Source organism: Selaginella moellendorffii, unplaced genomic scaffold, assembly GCF_000143415.4.
Source record: "Selaginella moellendorffii unplaced genomic scaffold, v1.0 SELMOscaffold_54, whole genome shotgun sequence".
In the NCBI taxonomy this organism is placed as follows: Eukaryota; Viridiplantae; Streptophyta; class Lycopodiopsida; order Selaginellales; family Selaginellaceae; genus Selaginella; species Selaginella moellendorffii.
The window spans coordinates 337,815-356,271 of NW_003314315.1; the positions used below are offsets into that span (position 1 = coordinate 337,815).

Sequence of the window (18,457 nt, forward strand, 5' to 3'; positions counted from 1 at the left end):
AGAAAAAAAAAGAAAGGAGAGAAAAAAGAGAAAAAAAGAAGGGAGAGAAAAAAAAAGAGGAAGAAGAAAAAGAAGAAAAGAGGCATACAGGGTCTTTTGCAACTGAGCCTGGTCCGTGCTGTATGGAATTATCATAAGCGAATGTTGTGTTATAGTGATACAAGGTTTGGCTACAACCTCATTATGATAAAGAGGCTAGTGGAGCTTCGAGAAGCTCTACAATAGATGTTCGTATGCTCTGTGTATAGAGCAAGACCTAAGTTGAAAGCAAGAGTTGGCAGAGACAATTATATAACTATATTTGATAACCATTTTTGGGAACAAGTTAAGGACATATTAGAGGTACCTGAGGATGCTATGCTGCTACTTCATCTTGTGGATGGTGATATACTTGCAATTGGAAAAATATATAAGTGTATGAATAGGTTAGATGCAAATTTAGAGGAAGGACAATCAGATTATAGCAAATATAAAGAACTTCATTAGATCATGTTTAATTGGTGGCATGAGTATCACTCGCTCATGCACTTGGTGGGATATATATTGGACCCCAAGTTTAAGACCATGAAAAGCATGCTCACAAAGAAGTCATGAAGGATTGAAATGCTTATCTGTTACCCATGTTTACATCTAGTGAGAAGGATGTGATATAGGATAAACTTTTAACTTACAAAAGGATAGGAAGCATTTTCAACTTGACTGATGCTAAGGTTTATCACACTAAGAAGGGAGATGTATGTTAGTGGGAGGACTATGGTTATGAAATTCTAGCGCTTCAAAAGTTGACCATTCAAGTTCTAAGTCAAGCATGTTCATCATCCTCAATGGAGAGATTTGTGGAGCTACAAAGTATTAGAGACAATTCCTTATTTGGAAGACAAACTTGAATCAAGAGAGGAAGAGGAAGATTGAGATGATGTTGAAGATAATGATTATTTATAGGATGTTTGAGTAGTTTATATATAATAAAAAGTAGCATTCCTAGAATTAAAAATAAATATTCTTAGAATATTCACTAGAATATTTGTAAGCCGTGATCATGTTCTATAGTTAGGTTCTTGAAAATCTAAAACTCATGTTCATTAGTGTTTGTAACTATGCACAGGATTTTTTATGCATGCTACAGCCTGTTGAAGAGATCCTTAAGCACCCCCTCCCCCTCCCCCTGGGAGCAGGGCAAATCAACAAAAAAAGGTGTATTTTATTATTTTTAAAAAATTACTCCAAACATTAGAAAGCTAAAAGAAACTGCCATAGTTTGCCAACTTTGTTTTAAAGCCAACTTGTTCCCATGCACGTATTTGGAGCTCTTCTAACCACCACGAAAGTCTTCGTTCTAGCATGTATGGGTAGAGCTTTGAAAAGCTACTACTCACCATTATACTGTGGTTGGTTGGGAGCATGGGATCGCTAGTTTTGTGGACTGGAACTATGCTCGAGATCATTTAGCAAATTCTAATTCCTGGTTCTTTGCTTGCACCATGGGCCAGAGATGAAAGCAGAGCTGCATGAATACTTTGTGCCAAACATTCCCATACTCATGCCACTCTTGTGCAAACACCACAACATCTAGACATAGTCGATATAAGTCACAACTCAGTTGAAGAGCTGTTAATGGTTTACTGGTATTCATAAATCTCAACATCATCTATCTTCTTTCCAAACTTCTTGTTTCTGGTGCTGCCGTAATTTCCTGGTTTATGATAGGTCCTTAGTCCTGCCTTCCTCCTCTAATGGCTCTGGGTACCTTAAACTAAGCTCCCACCTTGTAAAACTTAACTTGTTTTGCCAGGAATTCCCGTATATGCATCAGGAGGGATTGCTCTTCCAGTGTACTCCGTCTTCCATGTGAAGCCATTGTGAGTGCATGAAGTACTGTCTTAAGTGGAACACAGTAACTTGTGTGACATTAGACGCTTTAGAAGCCTTTGTCCCTAACCGGTAGTTCACCTCTAGAACTAAATCCTGCTTGTCCTCTTTGAGGTTGGTCTGTTATTTTCTAAGGAATTTGTACAGGGTTGGTCTCGTTTTTTGAAGATAATTTACCAGGTAACTAGTGGTCTTGGTCTCCAGAATTTTCAGTTGGAGCCTAGTTGCAAAGGCAGCCGGAGTAGCAAATCCTACGGATTCCAAGAAACTATGAAAGGCCTGCAAGATAGTAACAGAATTGTGGGATTACTTTCTTACCTGTGGTACATCATCATTCTCATTGTCACTGCTGGAAGTAGTGTCCAAATCGACGGCCGTGAGGGACAACGTACTACGTCCCTCATCTTCATTCAAATTGACCTGTTCACGATATAACAATTTCAGAGAGGTTACAAAATGAAACCTTCAAATATTACATAGTAATGACTTCGGATGAATTCCAGGGAAGGCAATTAGCAACTCCAAAAGAACCGGTGGACCAAACGTGATAGATTCAGTCAAAGCGGTACTTAGAATGAACATGAGAGTAGGTATGTACTCTCAAGTACGTAGGTACGTACCAGCGCAGGTACGTATTTGCGCGTAAGTACAAAAGTTCTAATAGATTGATGGTGGTGTCCAAATCTGGCCAGATCTGAGAGATGGTAGAATAGTCAAGAGCCATAGATCAACCTCTTTCATGTTTTTCTTCTTTACATGTTCGCCAAAACCTTTTCATCCCCGGGCAGATGCAAGCAAGTTGAGAAATGGAATACGATGCGACTGAGATGGTGATGGATCGAGAATTTGGAGGCTTCTGGCAGCCGAGGTAGAGCTCCATTCCTGAGAGTTATGACACTTCCCAACTTAAGTGCGAACGTGGATTTCCACACAAGGGTCACCAAGCTGTTGCTGCCGCCGTCGCCGCAAGATGTTCATCGCTCGAGCCATTATGTAACAAGGCAGAAGAAATCCTGCGGCGCCGAAAAAGAAGAGCTGGACAAAATCAAAGTCTCAACAAACCAGGAGACATCTATCCGAGTTTAAACGCTACCGTAAAGAAAGTGGAGGCGTCGCCGTCGCTCCCGGCGGCACCAAGAGCCAGCGTGAGACGAAGTAGCAGCAGTGCCATCAACTGAGACCCGAGGTAAAAGCTCTTGTCATTCGGAAAAAAACACAAGAACTAATGCGAGTGTACTTACGATGACTGCAGTAGAACGGCAACAGGCAGCTCCGGAAGCATTTGCAGCCGCGTAGTCATCGATTTCCTGGATGAAGTTACGCTCGGCAGCCATTGCCATGATTCGAGGATCAAGCTGATAGTGGCTTCTCCATTCGACGTTCCTGCCAAGAAACAAAACGATGGAAGGTACTTTAGCACCTTCGCTTCACAGAAGATGGCTGACTGACGCTACATACCTGGAGTGGTCATCGGGGAGAGCAACAGGAGCGGCAGGACGGACTGGCTCTGTGTAGCCTTTAAAAGGCTGCAAAACAGGACACCGAGAAAAAGAAAAGAAAACGTGATCGGAATCAGCGAACACGAGCAAGGTAAATCATAAGTTCAGTGCGGATGATGCTACCTGCTGACAAATCTCGCAGATGGTGTCCCCTTTTTCGTTGCACCAGCACTGCACACACTTTCGATGAGCATACTGCCAAAACCAGAAACTTGCTTAGAACTCTCAGCCGGCACGAAGAACATACTTTCAAGCTGCCGCAGCAAGAGCACGGGATTTCGAGATTCCCAGCCTCGTCTTCCTCTAGGCAGATTCTACATTCGTCCTGCTGGGATTTTAGCAATGGTGGCGATGGTGAGTGATCCTGGTGATGGTGCTGCTGCTGCCGCTGATCAATTGGGAAGATGGAAAAACTGGTTTTTGATGAGCAGCGACAAGCTGGTTCCATTCTTCTGGAAATGGGATTAGCGCAAACAAGCGCCGAGCCTCTCGACGTCTAGAGCGTGATCTTCCATATAAGCCGTGTGTGAGCGAAGATCACGAAAAGGAAGAGGAGGAAAAAAATGGAGGAAGAAGATGTTTTCCAAAACGGTAAAACTCGTTTTAGTGTCAACATTTTCTAGCCGAGAACTGGGAGTGAACGAGTGAAGCATGCACGAGACATTCCGCTGCTGCAGCGAACAAAGAGAAGGAAAAAGGAGAGAAGAAGAATCACCAGCACAAGAAGAATTCCTTCTTCAAAGGATCATCAGGTCATGGAATCTTTTATAGGTCAGAAAAGAAAAGAGTTAAGTCCCAAAATCCTCAAATATATAGCAAAACAAACGCACTTGCGAGAAGGTGGTGGTTTGACGTTCCGAGAAGTATAGGCGTAGACGGCATCAGAAAATGGCATATGCCACATCCTCAACTCACCTCCAATCGTTCTACCAAGCGTCTATTTCCTTGAGTACGTACTCGCAGACTTTCTCTGGAGGAAGTATGCGAGGCTTGACCCCGACAGGCGTGCGAAGGTTTGGAGGGCGCTATTAATTTTCCGCCAGCGGTAGTGGTGAATTGAAGTTCCGGGAAACTCCGGGCATCAGAAAATTGCATATGATATCCCACATCCAGTTGGCAGATCGAATCGTCCCCGCCTCCTCGCTATACCGTGCAAGCGTGCGATTCCTCGAGTACATATGTGGAAAGTTTTTTCTCACTCCCAGACTTTCACACTCTGAAATGATAGATTTGACCCAATGTATGGCCCAGCAGCATGTGGTCTTATTTTAGGAGCTATAGAAATGTCAGACATGGTTAGTTAATTAAATAAGTTTAACTAATATAATGCTTCCTTAGGTTTGGACGTAGTCTGTTGCGCTGGGAGTTCCATTAGAGCTAGAGTTTCTTGAATAGCTTACTATGTGTGTTTCCTTCTCAGCCAAGCCTGGCACTGAGAAAGCAGGATTTCAGCGACGTGGAGAGATCGATAGTGCGGCTGCGGGTGGGGAGAGATCGATCGTTGTTTCCTCTCGATTCTAGCAGCAGCAATCTCCTCGTGGAGCTCCTGCTCTCCACAGCAGGAGCAGCAGCAATCTCCTTGTGGAGCTCCTGCTCTCCACAGCAGGAGCAGCAGCATTCGGGGCTGGGACTGGGGTACATTATGCCACAAGTGACTGCTATCCCTCGCCCAAGTGCCAGCAATAGCATTTTCATTCTGGCAAAAGCAAAGCTCGTATTGTGGCTCGCGGCAATGGGGGTCCAAGGTCCTACTGGACGAATCAAAACGAGAACCAGCAAGCAATCACAAGGTTTTGCCATGGATGCCACAGGAAGAAATCCCTTCTTCTCAGCCATGGTGGTAAACATGATCTATTCTTTCTGTGACTTTCCTTACCATCTTTTTTCTTTTCTTCTCGGCTAGATCTTGGAGAAGGGTGGCTATCCCATGATGCAATGGAACCTAGGAAGGTCAGGTTAGTATTTTTTAATTTTTTTTGTAAACCTTTCTTGATCAATCTCAAGACAGAGTCATCTTTTGCAGCCATCAAGTTTAAGACGGAGTCATCCTGGCAATCAAGTTCAAGGCGTAGTTGAGACCACTCTGGTTCATCAACTATTTCCAGACAACTTCACTTCTTTAATATATGATTTCAAGCACAGTCTTCATCTACAGCCAATGTGGAGTTCTCCATGGCCACGGCCATCAAGAGTTCTTGATGGGCAAGTGCCATCAAACACAAGGCTGCTGAGTCTGAGTGTTACAAGCACAATAAGGTTGAGAGGTATTTCATATGTCTCAAGGAACGCTCAAAAGAAATACAATAAAATAAAATTAAGATACTATAAATAGTGTTATTTAGTATTAATTATTAATCAAAATTTATAATTATAAACATGTTTATAGTTTATAAACAAAAGATTAATATTATTGCATATCAACCCTCTAAGCCCAATCCTAAATGATTTCCCTCCAAACCCAATTCTCTATAGTCTTCCAGGAAATCTCCATCATTGAAAGGCAATCTTACTTCTTCCAGCCAGCTTATCAAAATAACAATCAAGAAGTGTTTAACACTTCTTCTAAATAAGCATTTAGAGGGTAGTATAAACAATGGAGGTTTGAAGAGAGAAGGAAATTAGTTTCTTCAAGTTAAAACTACTTTAAGACTCAGCTAGTGTAGTTCTTCATAACAGTATAATAGGGAAATATTTTAGTATTTTATATAGTTTGTCGTGTAACTTTTAGTGTGCACAACCTATAAATTATTTTATCACAGCAACACTAAATCCTTTTGATCTACCAATTCACTAAGACCAACTTCACATGATCACCCATGGATCTTGAGTTGCTCAAATTGGAGAAGAGATACAAACCGGTTTCTTATATATAAAAAGATCATTCTTGTTTACTAAGGGCTTGTACATTGTCTATGCTAGTCAACACACGAAACCAATCCAAATAATTATGGCTGCCATCATCAACAGGTAAAGCTAGATTTAATTATGTTTGTTTATGCATAATTTTTATTCTTACTCTTTGCACTAGTCCTTATGAAGATGCTACATGAATTAGTTTTGTTAGTGTGGTCAGATGTCAGGAAGAAAGTATCACATTCTTATATTTATTGATATTTAAATTATTTGATGAAAGAATAAGGATGAGGGGAAGCAATCCAAAAGTAGAGATTAAAAATTTTGAGTATTTTTTTCCAAGGTATTTGAATTTAAGACTATCTTAACCATGTTCTATAAGAAAGAATATTTTTTAGAATGAATTAATTAGAATTGATTTCTTAGTATCACTAATCTTGTAGAACAATCACCCAAAATAATAGATGGCCTCAAAATAATTTTAAAAACACTTAAAATCAATTATATGCTATCATTAATGGTCTTTTTGTAAGTTATAAATTTTTACTTTTCAATTTGTTAGCTTACCTTGTTTATCTGACCACCACTACTTTAACCTTGGTTAAGTTCCCTTGTTAAGATTCTCGTTTATCATACCAACTTTTACCTAGTCCTACTTGGTTTTTACTACTCATTATATGAATAATGGACTGGTAGCCATCCATCCAGAAATTCTTAAATTCTCTCATAATCCCCCTCTCCAAGTTAAATTAAATTTAAAGTTTAACTATACTCCATGTAGGCGCAAGTAGCTAAACACACCAAACCTCTAAGTTTTTAACCTCTTTTAGTATAATAAAACTTGATCATAGGACCTTCTAAATCCCAAGCTTTGGATGCATCTTTTGCTTTGGGACCACAGGGTGAAACACCATGGGTTAACAGCCTGATATATGTACTTTTACTCCCTTGCCATTGGCTTACCATTATTGCTATTGCCACATTTTGCACAGGATTTCAAGTGAAATGACTTTCCCATACTGCCACTAGTTTTGTCTTGTATACTTGCCTTTCTTATTATGTGGACATGTCTTGCTCTCATCCACTAAATTTTAAGCTTTCAATCCCAGAAGGGAAACTAACTGTAATGTTTCAATTCAAGTGAAATGGTGTCCCACTTAAGTATTATATAGCTCATTAGTCTTTGCTCCTTCCTAGAGGTTTGAACTTTCCTTTTAGGAGAAAAGTGGGGGACACGAAGAAAATGAATAATTATTGCAACAAGTGTGGTGAGGAGGGCACTGGAAAGTGGATTATCCTCTACTAAAGAATAAAAATGACCATTTTAACATGGGTGTTGGAACTTTGAGTAGGAAGAAAGTTCAACATTAGGACAATCCATGCAAAAAGTATGTATACATGATTGTCTCTACACTTAATTAGATTTAAAGTGATGATCCTATAGACTTGGCTTCGGAACTCTACGTGATTTAAGTAGAGGGATTATAAGGAGATTATCTAGTGTGTATTTTGGTAGTTTTGACAACTTTGTCTCAAGGAAGTTGGTTAAGGGATTGATTCTATATGGAATTTCTAAAGCTACCACCAAGAACCAATGGGATAGTGTAGTGCAGAATTTATTGGTGAAAGTTGGATTATCATGGTTGAGGATTTCTTTCTGTGGACTTGTGTCATGTTAACATGATCCTTGGCATGTCATGGCACATGTGTGTTGATCCTGAGATCAATTAAAGCCTAAATTCAATGCATAAAGCTCAAGTATGGTGGTATATGTGATATTTAGTTTGGAAGCAATGTTCTAAGCTTGACTAAAAGATGTCTTTGAAAAGTGTTCTGCACAATAAAGAGAATGAGTTTTGTTTTATATATATATATATATATATATATATATATATATATATATATATATATATATATATATATATATATATCATAGTATTTGTGTGGAGAATCAATGGTGGAGGAAAAACATAAGGAATTAATATATATGTTCCCAACTGATTTACCACATAAGTTACCACCTTTTTATAGAGTTGAGTTGGGCTAGAGCTAGGTCAAAAGTGAATCTATTAACAACTATTTCAGTTAAGTCATGCTGAGGAAGCAGATTAAACATTATGTTATTGAGTTGCTTAAATATAACTTTATCCACCCAAGTAAATCTCTATTTAGAGCACTAAGACAATTTAATATGAATCTACCATTTGAGCTATCCAAGATTTCTATGCACTTGAGATTAATTGCTAAGGGCTCTAAACCTGGAGAGGTGTCACTGCATATAACATGTAGCATATAGTAACAACATTTGTTAGTGTTAGCCATTCTTCCATATTAACAATATTTCATGGATTAATTTTGACTCTTTCAGTAGAGATAATATAATTTAAATACTCATATTTAGATTGCACAAACTCCTCTTAGCATAAAGCTTATGCTTGTGGAGCAACTCCAACACTTTGCATAAATGTCATCTATATTACATCATATTTTTACTAAAGATAAGAATATCATCAAAAAGGATTTCCACAAAATCACTCAAACGTGTAAATAATGAGCCTTGTAAATTTCACTAATGCATTCATAAGTTCAAATGGCATCATTGTAAATTCAAAATGCTTAAAACTCATAAAGAAAGTTCACTTTGTGATATTTATATAATTCAGAATAATTTAATGATAATCACTTTGCAAATCAATCTTGGTAAAGACTTTAACTTCACCAAGTTTATCCAAGATGTTGTCTACATGTAACATGAGAATTTTATCCTTGACTTTCTTGTTGTTTAAAATATTGCTTTGTTAGAACACTCATTTTGAGTGGAACATATTGCAAGAACAAAGCTTTCAAGTTTCGAAGGCCGTATTCCAGTTTAATATATAAATTTAGAGATTTAAATTTAATTAGCAAAAAACCCTACTTTTTAGCACCAGGATGAAATTTAAATTGAGGATTCAATCTAGCTCTAGTTTGTTCTTCATTTTTTTCCCTTTGAAAATGTTAGAACTTAGACCATACTAACACAAATCACCACCCAACCACCCCCTCTACACCACTATTCATAGTTGTGACCAAGTTCACTCCAATATTGAATTAACCATGGATTTAAAATAAACTGACTAAACTTAACTTAGTTATCATTTAAGCTACATAGATTAATTCCTCCCCTTAACAAAAATGTTCTTACCTACATGGTGATCAATTACACTTTTTGGGGCTTTGGCTCTATCCCTTCTTCCATAGTTTAAACATCCATGAGGAATTTACTTTATATACAAGTGGTGTTGTTATACATAACAATCATCCTATTACATAATATTAAACTCAATTGAGTAGCAATGCTCTATATATGAATAAAAGCTTTTAGTTATTGTTAATATGGTACAAGTGTGGCAATATTATTTATTTGGTGTTGCATTTATAAAAGTCATTAGTGTTTTTATTCACCTTTAAGGAGTTCAACTCTTGCCATGCACAATAAATGATCAAACTTATAGAGTTTGGTGAATTTCCAATTGAGCACAAGGCTGAATGTATAAATATCGTAGTTGATGTTTTGTCTCACATATGCTCTACTATTGAGAAGACTTCTAAGAAAGGATTTGTCATGTTTTAACAAAGGCTGTGATTAAATTTATTAGCATTGTTAGGCAAATTTAGCAATAGGATGTTAAGCTACAAAAGCTTAGTGTGCAGATGGAGCTACCCTTCTCATGCCATAATAACTTGCTTTTGTATAATAATTAAGTATATCTTTTTAAAGTTGACAAGCTGATAAACCATATCCTCTATTATTATCATGACTACCAAAAGGTTGGTCATTTTGGGGGGAGGAAGACTTACAAGTTGATTAGGCACAAATTTTTTTAGAAGAAGATGAAAATGACATTCTTAAATATTGCAAGATATGCAAAAATTATCAACAAGTGAAAGTGCAAAAGGAAAAGTTAATGGGGCTTTTAGTGCCATTGCTTATCCTGATGAGTATATCTATAAAATTTATTATGCATTTGATAAAAACTCATAAAATAATTATAGATCATTTAACCAAATTTGTAAAGTTGATTCCTCTTTTCTGTGAAAAAGGTGGAAGAGAGTGTGAATTTAGCTATAGTATATCTTGAGTGTGTCTTTCCCTAATTTGGTTTGCCAGAGAAGCTTTGATCAAGTTAAGTAATAGGGATATTCCTAACATGAAAAATTGGGTGTACTTTCACCCCCCACTTGACAACTTCACTTAATAAGCCACTTCATTGATTTTTCCAAGATTTTATAGGGATCAGAGTATTTAGGAGATAACTTATCACTTCTCTCATCTCTTAAGAATATGATGGTTACAATTTTAAGCCACTTTCAAGTTCCTCTTTCATTTTTCATCCAATTTTATGGATAAATTCTTTGCCATGCCATCCATCTAAAATTTTCATAAACTATACTCAAAAGCTATTTTTCAATGACAGCATTGCAAAGTAAAGTGTCATTTTGATGCCACTATGCTAGCTATTATTATAAAAAAACTTTAACTTATCCTATTATCCTTCTTGCCTATAAACAATGCATCTTAGCATGTCTTCAATCACGTAGTGAACTCATACAATTTATCTATTTGTGTGAGTTGTGTTTTGATAAGGAATGAATCTTGAGCTTTGCATGTTGATTGGCTGTTGATTTATTATTACACTAAGAATATTAAAAAGCATTAAGACTATTATGCATTATCCTCCTTTATAATCTTTGTTGTTGACAAAGAGTATTACTGATAAGCTCTCTGATCTCAACAACTTTCTCAATTAGATGTTTCAACTGAGAATATTAACCCACAATAGTAATTCTACCTTTTAATTTCTATCTACACTACCAAGACTGAAAATTAAAAAGACAAGAGTGTAAAAAAGTTTCCATTGGCATCCATTGCATTATGTGCCTCTAGCTGGCCTAAAACCATGTATTATTACCATGACAATAAACTTTAATTATAAAGAAAACAATACAAGAATAAAGCATGACTCAAATATAACAAAATAGTGGAAAATACTTAAGAGCTGCTATAAAAAATCTCTTTTTGCAAGATTGTTGCTACTTTAGTAAGATAGAAGTGGGGCAGCCTAAAGAGCTATCCCAGAAGATGATCCTGTAAATATTACTTGAAAAGTTGAGAAGGTTATTTGTCTCTCACAAGTGGGAGTGACAACTTGATAATAGATTAAAAATATTAACAATTATGTGTGATAATAAGATTTTATTTTTTGGATAAGATTTTTTTTATTCCATTAAAATAAATTATAATAAAATCTAGACCATTATAAAAGCACAAAACAAATAATATTCTTAAAGCCCAAAAAAAAAACTGCGGGGTTTCAAAGGCTCCAAGAATCTGCCGCCGGAATGACCAAGTGCTGGTCCTCACAAGCCCAGTGGAAATCGATTCTGTGCATTCCTCTCCTTTTTGAGGCTTGCCTTCTCGCCAGTGTAAAACGCAACTAAATGAGAACCAAGACGATCTACTTCCAGGGGCAAAACGTTCCCGAGACTATAAGTCTGGCGTTTACATTCTTCTGAGCTTGTCTTACTATGTTTCAGCTGCAAAGTCGGAAGATAGCTAGCCGCTGCCTCCGCGGCCACAGTCGGTCTCCTCAGCAGCCATCCGGCCTGATGCCTTGTAAGCTCTCGCTTTTCACGACGACGATGAACTCCGGGACTTCTTCTTTCAACTTCCTGGAAGCGGTCGGCCACACAAAGTAAATTTTTTTTTTCTTATGGACTAGACATGATAATGTAATCGCCACCGCTTGGACAGGGAGCAGTGATAGACTTACACCCGGCCGCGGTCGGGGAGATGGCGAGGGGGACGCTCCCGCGAGAGAACCTGATACCATAAAAGTCGGTGTCTCCGGAGTGGCCGGAATTGAGCTGGAACTCGGCTATACTGGATGGAAGAACGTTGGTAATGTAGAAACTTCCCGAGAGCGCTGCTGTGGATTCAACAGGGACCTGTCCGGTGCCTCCAGCCTCGAGCGTGAAGACGTTCCTCAGCTCCGTGTGGTCTCCTTCCATATGAAGTCGCAGTTATTCCTCGTCTGGAATGTGGTCCGGGAAGTCACAGCTGATATCAGAGCAAGACAACGATCGTTAGAACCATCTACAAGTGGAAGGAGAAAAGGCAAAGCCGGAGAGAGCTATGCAAATAAACCGTGAACTGGGAGCAGTACTAGCAGGAGCGACGCTATGATCTTGTTTATCTTGGTTGGGGGCAAAATCACGCAGCAAAGCTCTGGCCTATGAATCACGGCCCTGGAGAAATCACACAAGAGATCCTGGGAAGTGGAAGTAATTGGATGGAAACGTGGTTTTCCAGGATCTCCTTCGTCGCCATCCAGAAGTCCTGATAGCTTTCCCGAGGAACAACAGAATTAGCATATTCCAGATTCTATTTCCCGCATAAACCTTCGCATAAACCCTAGAAAGAATTTTGGGGATGGAGGAAAGCGCGCCATACAGCGTCCGACTGGAGGCGGACAAGGCGCTGCACTTGGTGAAGCAGGGATCGTCGCTGCTGCTACTGGATTTGCCGCCATCGCTCTCCTTCGGGATCGATTTGCAGGTGAGAATCGCGAGCGCGCGAGGTCTAGGGTTTATGGGAATGCCTCTCTTTGTTGCAGATGTTTGTGGTCGGGACGATGTTCCGCGGCGTGAAAATGGTGCCTCCGGGGCCGCATTTCATCTACTACTCCGTGATGAGCAGGTGTGTAAGAGATTTTTGGAAGGAAAAATTTGTTTGATTGATAGGACTGAGAACAGGAGTGGAGATGCCGCTCCAGTGACTGGTTTCTTCATTACGGGAACGCAATCGAAGGTTTTTTCTTCTTCTTGGTTTTCATTCTAACTTCTTACAGGTTATAGTAATGCGTTGGGATTCCCAACAGGAAATCTTTGTGAAGCTTACAGATCCGGCAGAGGTATCTTGTTATAAAGGATAATTATTCAAAGTTTTCTGATGATGATGCAGGAGGAGAGATATGCGTATGCAGTTCGAAACCTCGAGTTTGATAAGAATCTAGCTCCTTACGATCTTCACCACTTTCGACGCTGGGAAGAACTTAGCAACTACGTCACTCCGGCCGTGATTAAACGGCATGGTAAGTCTATTGCCTTTTGGTTTTTAATCTCTCGCGCGCATTTGTTCATATTAGAGCCTGGCGACGGAGTCATATCTGTCGTAGCAGAAGCAGAACTTGTCGAGCAACATCCTCAGACCGCAGCAGAGAGGATGATGGTCGAGCAAATCATCAAAGCAAAAGAGACTTACGGCTTTAGAAACAAAGAAAGCGGTGAAGGGTCCACTCAAGACAGGAGTCGCTGTCGCTACACTCGTTTACCTAGACTTCTAAAGCGTTCTGGTGCAGAGGCCAAAGATTTGACTTCGTTAAACCTGGACAAGGTGAGCGTGCGTCATGTCTTTGCCGTATGTTTACTGTGCTTTCTACAGTCCATAGCTCTTGAGAAGGCTCTGAAAGAGTCTTACGATGGAAGCGAGGAGCTTCTACTAGGAGAGCTTCAGTTCGCTTATATAGCCTTTTTGGTAAATCTTCTCCTCCACCAATCTGTTATAACACTCGTCCTGATCGTCTTTGCCAGATGGGACAATCTCTTGAAGGATTTAGTCAGTGGAAATCCATCGTGAGTCTTATGTTCGGCTGTCAGGAGGCAGTAAGTTTTTAGAGTATTCAGAAGATTTTTTTAGATTATCACTTCGTAGACTTACCGGACGTTGATTTTGCAGCCACTAAGGACTCGGACACGGCTTTTTGTCAAGGTAAATGCACTCTAGCACCTCTGACTAAGTCACGGCTATGCCGGTCTAGTTTCTGGAAGTGCTGTATCATCAAATGAGGCAGGGACTCAAGAACAACAAGTCAGACGTTGCTCTCGACGATTCCTCGTGGTTCTCAGCCGACAATTTCTTCCGGTTGCTCTCGAAGGTAACTACGTCTTTACATGTGTCACGTTTTCTCACCTATATCTCGTAGGACTTTTTACTCATGCTGAAGACCACTCAGCCTGTTGACGGAGAGCTCCTTATGCAGGTACGCTCGTACCATTTCGTGAAGATTTGTCGTTGAAGATTTAGATCCACTTGTAGGCAAGGAGGCTCAAACACTTGCTCGAGAGCCGTCTGGGGTGGGACCTTGACAACGAAATTAGCGATGCAAATGTAGATGATGACGAGGTGTGTGTGATGTTTTGCTTTGTTTATCACAATCCTTATACTTCTCTGTGAATGCCACAGTACGCTCCCGTAGTCGTAATGGACGTCTAGAAAAAGCTTCTATTGCTTTCGAGTGCTTGTTAATTGAATGCGTTGGCAAAACCATTTCAAGCTTACTTGTGGGAAGGTTTGCAATTGGGAATTTACAATTTGTTTGCTTTGCGTTGATGACAACCAGTTTCGTCTCTTTTATTTGTTTCTTCTTCACGTATTCGCCAAAAAACTCTTCATCCCCGTGCAGACGCAAGCAAGTTGAGAAATGGAATGCGCTGGGACTGAGATGGCGACGGATCGAGGATTTGGAGACTTCTCGCAGCCGAGGTAGTGCTCCATTCCTGAGAGTCATGACACACCACTTAAGAACTTAACTGCGAACGTAGATTTCCACACAAGGGTCACCAACCTGTCGCTGCCGCCGTCGCTGCAAGATGTTCATCGCTCGAGCCATAATGTAACAAGGCAGAAGAAATCCTGCGGCCCTGAGGAAGAAAAGCTGGACAAAACCAAAGTCTCAACAAACAAGGAAACATCTATCCGACTTTCAACGCTACCGTAAAGAAAGTGGAGGCGTCGTCGTCGCTCCCGGCGGCACCAAGAGCCAGCGTATGACGAAGTAGCAGCAGTGCCATCAACTGAGACCCGAGGTAAAAGCTCTTGTCATTCGGAAAAAAAAAAAAAAAAACAGACCGCAAGAACTTGAACTTACGATGAGTGCAGCAGAACGGCAACACGCAGCTCCAGAAGCATTGGCAGCCGCGTAGTCATCGATCTCCTGGATGAAGTGACGCTCGGCAGCCATTGCCATGATTCGAGGATCAAGCTGGTGGTGGCTTCTCCACTCGACGTTCCTGCCAAGAAAAACGATGGAAGGTACTTTAGCACCTTTCGCCTCACAGAAGATCGCTCAATCAAAAAGAAGCACTACCGAAAAGCTCTATAAACTAAACGACGAGGAATCGAGCGAGCACGACAAGGAAAAGAAGAGTACACATACCTCGAGTGGTCATCGGGGAGAGCAACAGGAGCGGCAGGAGACCGGACTGGCGCTGTGTAGCCTTTAAAAGGCTGCAAAACAGAGGCGAGGCATCAGACAACCGAGGGGAAAGAAAAAAAAGAAAGAAAACAAAACAAAAGGAATGATCGAAATCAGCGAACACGAGGAAGGTAAGCAAATCGTAAGTTCAGTGCGGATGATGTAACCTGCTGACAAATCTCGCAGATGGTGTCCCCTTTTTCGTTGCACCAGCGCTGCACGCACTTTCGATGAGCATACTGCCAAAACACAAGGAAAGAGAAAAAAAAAAAAAACGAGGAAGAGCCAGCAACTTGCTTAGAACTCTCAGCCGGCACGAAGAACAAAGTTCCTTACCTTCAAGCTGCCGCAACAAGAGCACGGGATTTCGAGATTCCCAGCCTCGTCCTCCTCTTGGCAGATTCGACACTCGTCCTGCTGGGATTTTAGCGATGGTGGCGATGGTGGCTTTGCGGAGTGATCCTGGTGATGGTGGTGATGCTGCTGAAGATGAAAAAACTGGTTTTGCATCAGCAGCGACGAGCTGGTTCCATTCTTCTGGAAATGGGAGTCGCCCAAGCAAGCGCCGAGCCTCTCGATGTCTAGAGCGACATGATCTTCCATATAAGCCGTGTGTGGAGAGCGAAGAACACAAAAAGGAAGAGAGAAAAAAAAAATGGAGGAAGAAGAAGTCTACAAGAACTCCTGTTTTCCAAAACCCCTATTCTTCGTTTCTGTGTCAATCAATCAATCAAATCACTCAAAAGGGTCACATTTTCTAGCCCAGAACTGCGAGTGAATGAGTAAAGCATGCACGAGATCATGCTCAAAGGAGAGAGGAAAAAGAAAGGGGATTCATTCCAAAGCTGCTGCTGCTGCTGCTGCTGCTGCCAGCGGACAAAGAGAAGAAGAAAAAAGAGCGAGAGAGGAAAAAAAAAACCAAAGCAGCAGCAGCACAAGAAGCATCCCTTCTTCTCAAGGGATCATCGTCTTCTTATTCGTCCTCCTCCTCTTTCGGTCATGGCAGCCTTTTTAGGTCGCGAAGAAGAAGAAGAAGAAGAAGAAGAGAAGAAAAACACCTTTAAACGTTAAGTCAAGAGCTTGACGGCCGGGGGTACGGAAATGAAAATCCAAATTATAGCAAAAAAAAAGTTTAAAACTGAAACCCTAATTCTTCCTCTAAGTTAGGGCTAGGGTTTGTGTTAGGTTTTCCATGGCGGCGACAACTGAGGCTGTGGCTGTGGAGAAGCCCGCCGCCTCGTCCGATGTCAAGCTCTTCAATGCCTGGAGCTACGAGGATATTGAGGTAAGCGCTGGATCCATCGATCCATTAGCTCTGATTTTGGCTCTAGATTCACGACATTTCACTCCACGACTACATTGCGTCGCGGCGCGCTACCTATGTGCCGCACACCGCCGGCCGCTACTCCAAGAAGCGGTTTAGGAAGGCGCAGTGCCCCATTGTCGAGAGGTACGCGATCAAAATCTCTCCTTTGGATAGTTTTCTCTCCATTTTTTTCAGGCTTACGAACTCTTTGATGATGCACGGGAGGAACAATGGAAAGAAGTTGATGGCTGGGCGCATTGTGAAGCACGCGATGGAGATCATTCACTTGCTCACAGATGCGAATCCGATCCAAATCATCGTGGACGCCATCATCAACAGGTAGAGCTATAGATCTCTTTGTTACAACTTCATTGATTTTTCGTCCTTCCTGCTTGCAGTGGTCCTCGTGAAGATGCTACACGAATCGGTTCCGCTGGTGTGGTGAGGCGTCAGGCTGTTGATATCTCGCCTCTGCGGCGCGTGAATCAAGCCATTTACTTGCTCACTACTGGAGCTCGCGAGAGTGCTTTCCGAAACATCAAGACCATCGCCGAGTGCCTCGCTGACGAGCTCATGAATGCCGCCAAGGGATCTTCCAACAGGTACCTTGCGGCCAGAAATTCTTTCTCTCGCCTCAAGCTCTAAAGTTCCTTGTTTTTGTTTTTGATGTTTCAGCTATGCGATCAAGAAAAAGGACGAGATTGAGCGTGTTGCGAAGGCGAATCGTTGAGAAACACATTCTAATGTATTGAGCCTTTTTTGGCATATCTTTTGAAATCAAAGATTCTACTACACATTTGATCCAAACTTTCGAAAGTATCAAGTTCTTGTTTCAGAGTTCTCTTTTTTGTTGATGTTTAGACTATTCGATGAAAGAAAAGAATTCAAATCTACGATTGCAAAAGCATTTTGTTCCATGGCATTCGAATTCGAGGCTTCAGACCGTCCTAACCATGTTCCACAGGAAAAAAAGATTTTTCGGAACAATGAATCGATCAGATTTGGCTTCTTGGCATCACTAGCCTCGCAAAGCAATCGCCCAAAACAGTGGATGGCCTCAGAACGATGTTAACAGCACTAGAAATCAGACATATGCTTGTCAATGTTTTCGATCATCACAGGCCTTTCCAGAGAGAAAGAAACGAGGAAGAACAAGTCAGAGTCAGACTTTCAAAGCGAATCCTCAATCCAAATTCAGACAGGGATAACTGTGTCATTGAGAATCATCATCCTCGCTCCGCTAGCTAAGAAAAATCAACCTCGCCGCAGAGAGACTCACAACTTTAGGGTTCTTCGGCAGCCCTAAACGTTGCTTTACATGGAAATGGACGGCTACGATCGCATGAGCTAAATTTAAATTTCAGCGCCCGGTCCGCAAAATTTTGAATTTTAAAAAGCAGAAAACATTGCGACGTTTAGCCGGATTGGAATGTGAGCCCGCGTCCGGGTTTGAAATTTTTCAAAGGCTCCAAGGATCTGCCGCCACGTGGAGAATTACCGCCGGTGGTGTAAAAGAGGCCTTTGGTGGGAATCACCTGTTTGTAATTGGACGGTGGCGATCTGCGGACAGGGCGATTCCCGCCGTCGATCCTAGGGCTTGGCCAGATTAGGGCTCCCAAATTTCAAATCGATTT

General features: G+C 41.0%; 5 protein-coding genes across 10 annotated transcripts; 3 read left to right on the top strand and 2 right to left on the bottom strand.

The window, feature by feature from the left end:
* Nucleotides 1-2,587: 2,587 nt before the first annotated feature.
* On the bottom strand, nt 2,588-3,816 carry LOC9661054. Its single transcript, XM_024687569.1, has 6 exons — nt 3,616-3,816; nt 3,492-3,563; nt 3,328-3,395; nt 3,111-3,252; nt 2,963-3,043; nt 2,588-2,904 (listed from the first exon to the last, which is right to left on the bottom strand). Exons 1-6 carry the CDS (start codon nt 3,814-3,816, stop codon nt 2,776-2,778), a joined length of 693 nt encoding a protein of 230 aa, XP_024543337.1. The 3' UTR covers nt 2,588-2,775.
* A 911-nt stretch (nt 3,817-4,727) lies between these two features.
* Nucleotides 4,728-5,692, top strand: LOC9661493. Of its 4 annotated transcripts, none has more exons than XM_024687725.1 (3): nt 4,728-5,208; nt 5,272-5,323; nt 5,392-5,692. In XM_024687725.1, exons 1-3 carry the CDS (start codon nt 5,011-5,013, stop codon nt 5,442-5,444), a joined length of 303 nt encoding a protein of 100 aa, XP_024543493.1. In that variant the 5' UTR covers nt 4,728-5,010; the 3' UTR covers nt 5,445-5,692. The 4 variants fall into 4 exon arrangements, with proteins under 4 accessions (XP_024543493.1, XP_024543491.1, XP_024543492.1 ...); XM_024687723.1 differs by having other exon boundaries at nt 5,377-5,681; XM_024687724.1 differs by having other exon boundaries at nt 4,728-5,205; nt 5,377-5,681.
* A 6,995-nt stretch (nt 5,693-12,687) lies between these two features.
* On the top strand, nt 12,688-14,589 carry LOC9661055 (protein AAR2 homolog). 3 transcript variants are annotated; one of them, XM_024687740.1, is made up of 13 exons: nt 12,688-12,819; nt 12,878-12,960; nt 13,017-13,071; nt 13,112-13,174; nt 13,225-13,354; nt 13,409-13,656; nt 13,705-13,797; nt 13,854-13,925; nt 13,999-14,031; nt 14,081-14,197; nt 14,246-14,302; nt 14,359-14,445; nt 14,506-14,589. In XM_024687740.1, the coding sequence occupies exons 1-13, from the start codon at nt 12,694-12,696 to the stop codon at nt 14,533-14,535; spliced, it is 1,194 nt and encodes a 397-aa protein (XP_024543508.1). In that variant the 5' UTR covers nt 12,688-12,693; the 3' UTR covers nt 14,536-14,589. The 3 variants fall into 3 exon arrangements, with proteins under 3 accessions (XP_024543508.1, XP_024543509.1, XP_024543510.1); XM_024687741.1 differs by having other exon boundaries at nt 14,267-14,302; XM_024687742.1 differs by having other exon boundaries at nt 13,142-13,174.
* LOC112350826 lies at nt 14,527-16,533 on the bottom strand. Its single transcript, XM_024687743.1, has 7 exons — nt 15,854-16,533; nt 15,685-15,756; nt 15,479-15,549; nt 15,191-15,332; nt 15,036-15,116; nt 14,888-14,977; nt 14,527-14,819 (listed from the first exon to the last, which is right to left on the bottom strand). The coding sequence occupies exons 1-7, from the start codon at nt 16,118-16,120 to the stop codon at nt 14,712-14,714; spliced, it is 831 nt and encodes a 276-aa protein (XP_024543511.1). The 5' UTR covers nt 16,121-16,533; the 3' UTR covers nt 14,527-14,711.
* A 136-nt stretch (nt 16,534-16,669) lies between these two features.
* Nucleotides 16,670-17,630, top strand: LOC9661056 (40S ribosomal protein S5). The gene is made up of 5 exons (XM_002982440.2): nt 16,670-16,802; nt 16,849-16,967; nt 17,019-17,162; nt 17,222-17,425; nt 17,499-17,630. Exons 1-5 carry the CDS (start codon nt 16,710-16,712, stop codon nt 17,551-17,553), a joined length of 615 nt encoding a protein of 204 aa, XP_002982486.1. The 5' UTR covers nt 16,670-16,709; the 3' UTR covers nt 17,554-17,630.
* Nucleotides 17,631-18,457: the final 827 nt, after the last annotated feature.

Excerpts from the sequence above, each read along its gene's own strand:
- LOC9661054 (XM_024687569.1), bottom strand. The coding sequence starts at position 3,816 with ATGGAACCAGCTTGTCGCTGCTCATCAAAAACCAGTTTTTCCATCTTC. Across the intron at positions 3,564-3,615 it reads CTTGCTGCGGCAGCTTGAAA|TATGCTCATCGAAAGTGTGT; the intron begins GTATGTTCTTCG and ends TGGTTTTGGCAG. Across the intron at positions 2,905-2,962 it reads ACGCCTCCACTTTCTTTACG|CTCTTCTTTTTCGGCGCCGC; the intron begins GTAGCGTTTAAA and ends GATTTTGTCCAG.
- LOC9661493 (XM_024687723.1), top strand. The coding sequence starts at position 5,011 with ATGCCACAAGTGACTGCTATCCCTCGCCCAAGTGCCAGCAATAGCATT. Across the intron at positions 5,209-5,271 it reads CCTTCTTCTCAGCCATGGTG|ATCTTGGAGAAGGGTGGCTA; the intron begins GTAAACATGATC and ends CTTCTCGGCTAG. Across the intron at positions 5,324-5,376 it reads ATGGAACCTAGGAAGGTCAG|AGTCATCTTTTGCAGCCATC; the intron begins GTTAGTATTTTT and ends ATCTCAAGACAG.
- LOC9661055 (XM_024687740.1), top strand. The coding sequence starts at position 12,694 with ATGGAGGAAAGCGCGCCATACAGCGTCCGACTGGAGGCGGACAAGGCG. Across the intron at positions 13,926-13,998 it reads TGTTCGGCTGTCAGGAGGCA|CCACTAAGGACTCGGACACG; the intron begins GTAAGTTTTTAG and ends TTGATTTTGCAG. Across the intron at positions 14,198-14,245 it reads TCTTCCGGTTGCTCTCGAAG|GACTTTTTACTCATGCTGAA; the intron begins GTAACTACGTCT and ends TATATCTCGTAG.
- LOC112350826 (XM_024687743.1), bottom strand. The coding sequence starts at position 16,120 with ATGGAAGATCATGTCGCTCTAGACATCGAGAGGCTCGGCGCTTGCTTG. Across the intron at positions 15,757-15,853 it reads CTTGTTGCGGCAGCTTGAAG|TATGCTCATCGAAAGTGCGT; the intron begins GTAAGGAACTTT and ends GTGTTTTGGCAG. Across the intron at positions 14,978-15,035 it reads ACGCCTCCACTTTCTTTACG|CTTTTCTTCCTCAGGGCCGC; the intron begins GTAGCGTTGAAA and ends GGTTTTGTCCAG.
- LOC9661056 (XM_002982440.2), top strand. The coding sequence starts at position 16,710 with ATGGCGGCGACAACTGAGGCTGTGGCTGTGGAGAAGCCCGCCGCCTCG. Across the intron at positions 16,803-16,848 it reads GGAGCTACGAGGATATTGAG|ATTCACGACATTTCACTCCA; the intron begins GTAAGCGCTGGA and ends TTTTGGCTCTAG. Across the intron at positions 17,426-17,498 it reads GCCAAGGGATCTTCCAACAG|CTATGCGATCAAGAAAAAGG; the intron begins GTACCTTGCGGC and ends TTGATGTTTCAG.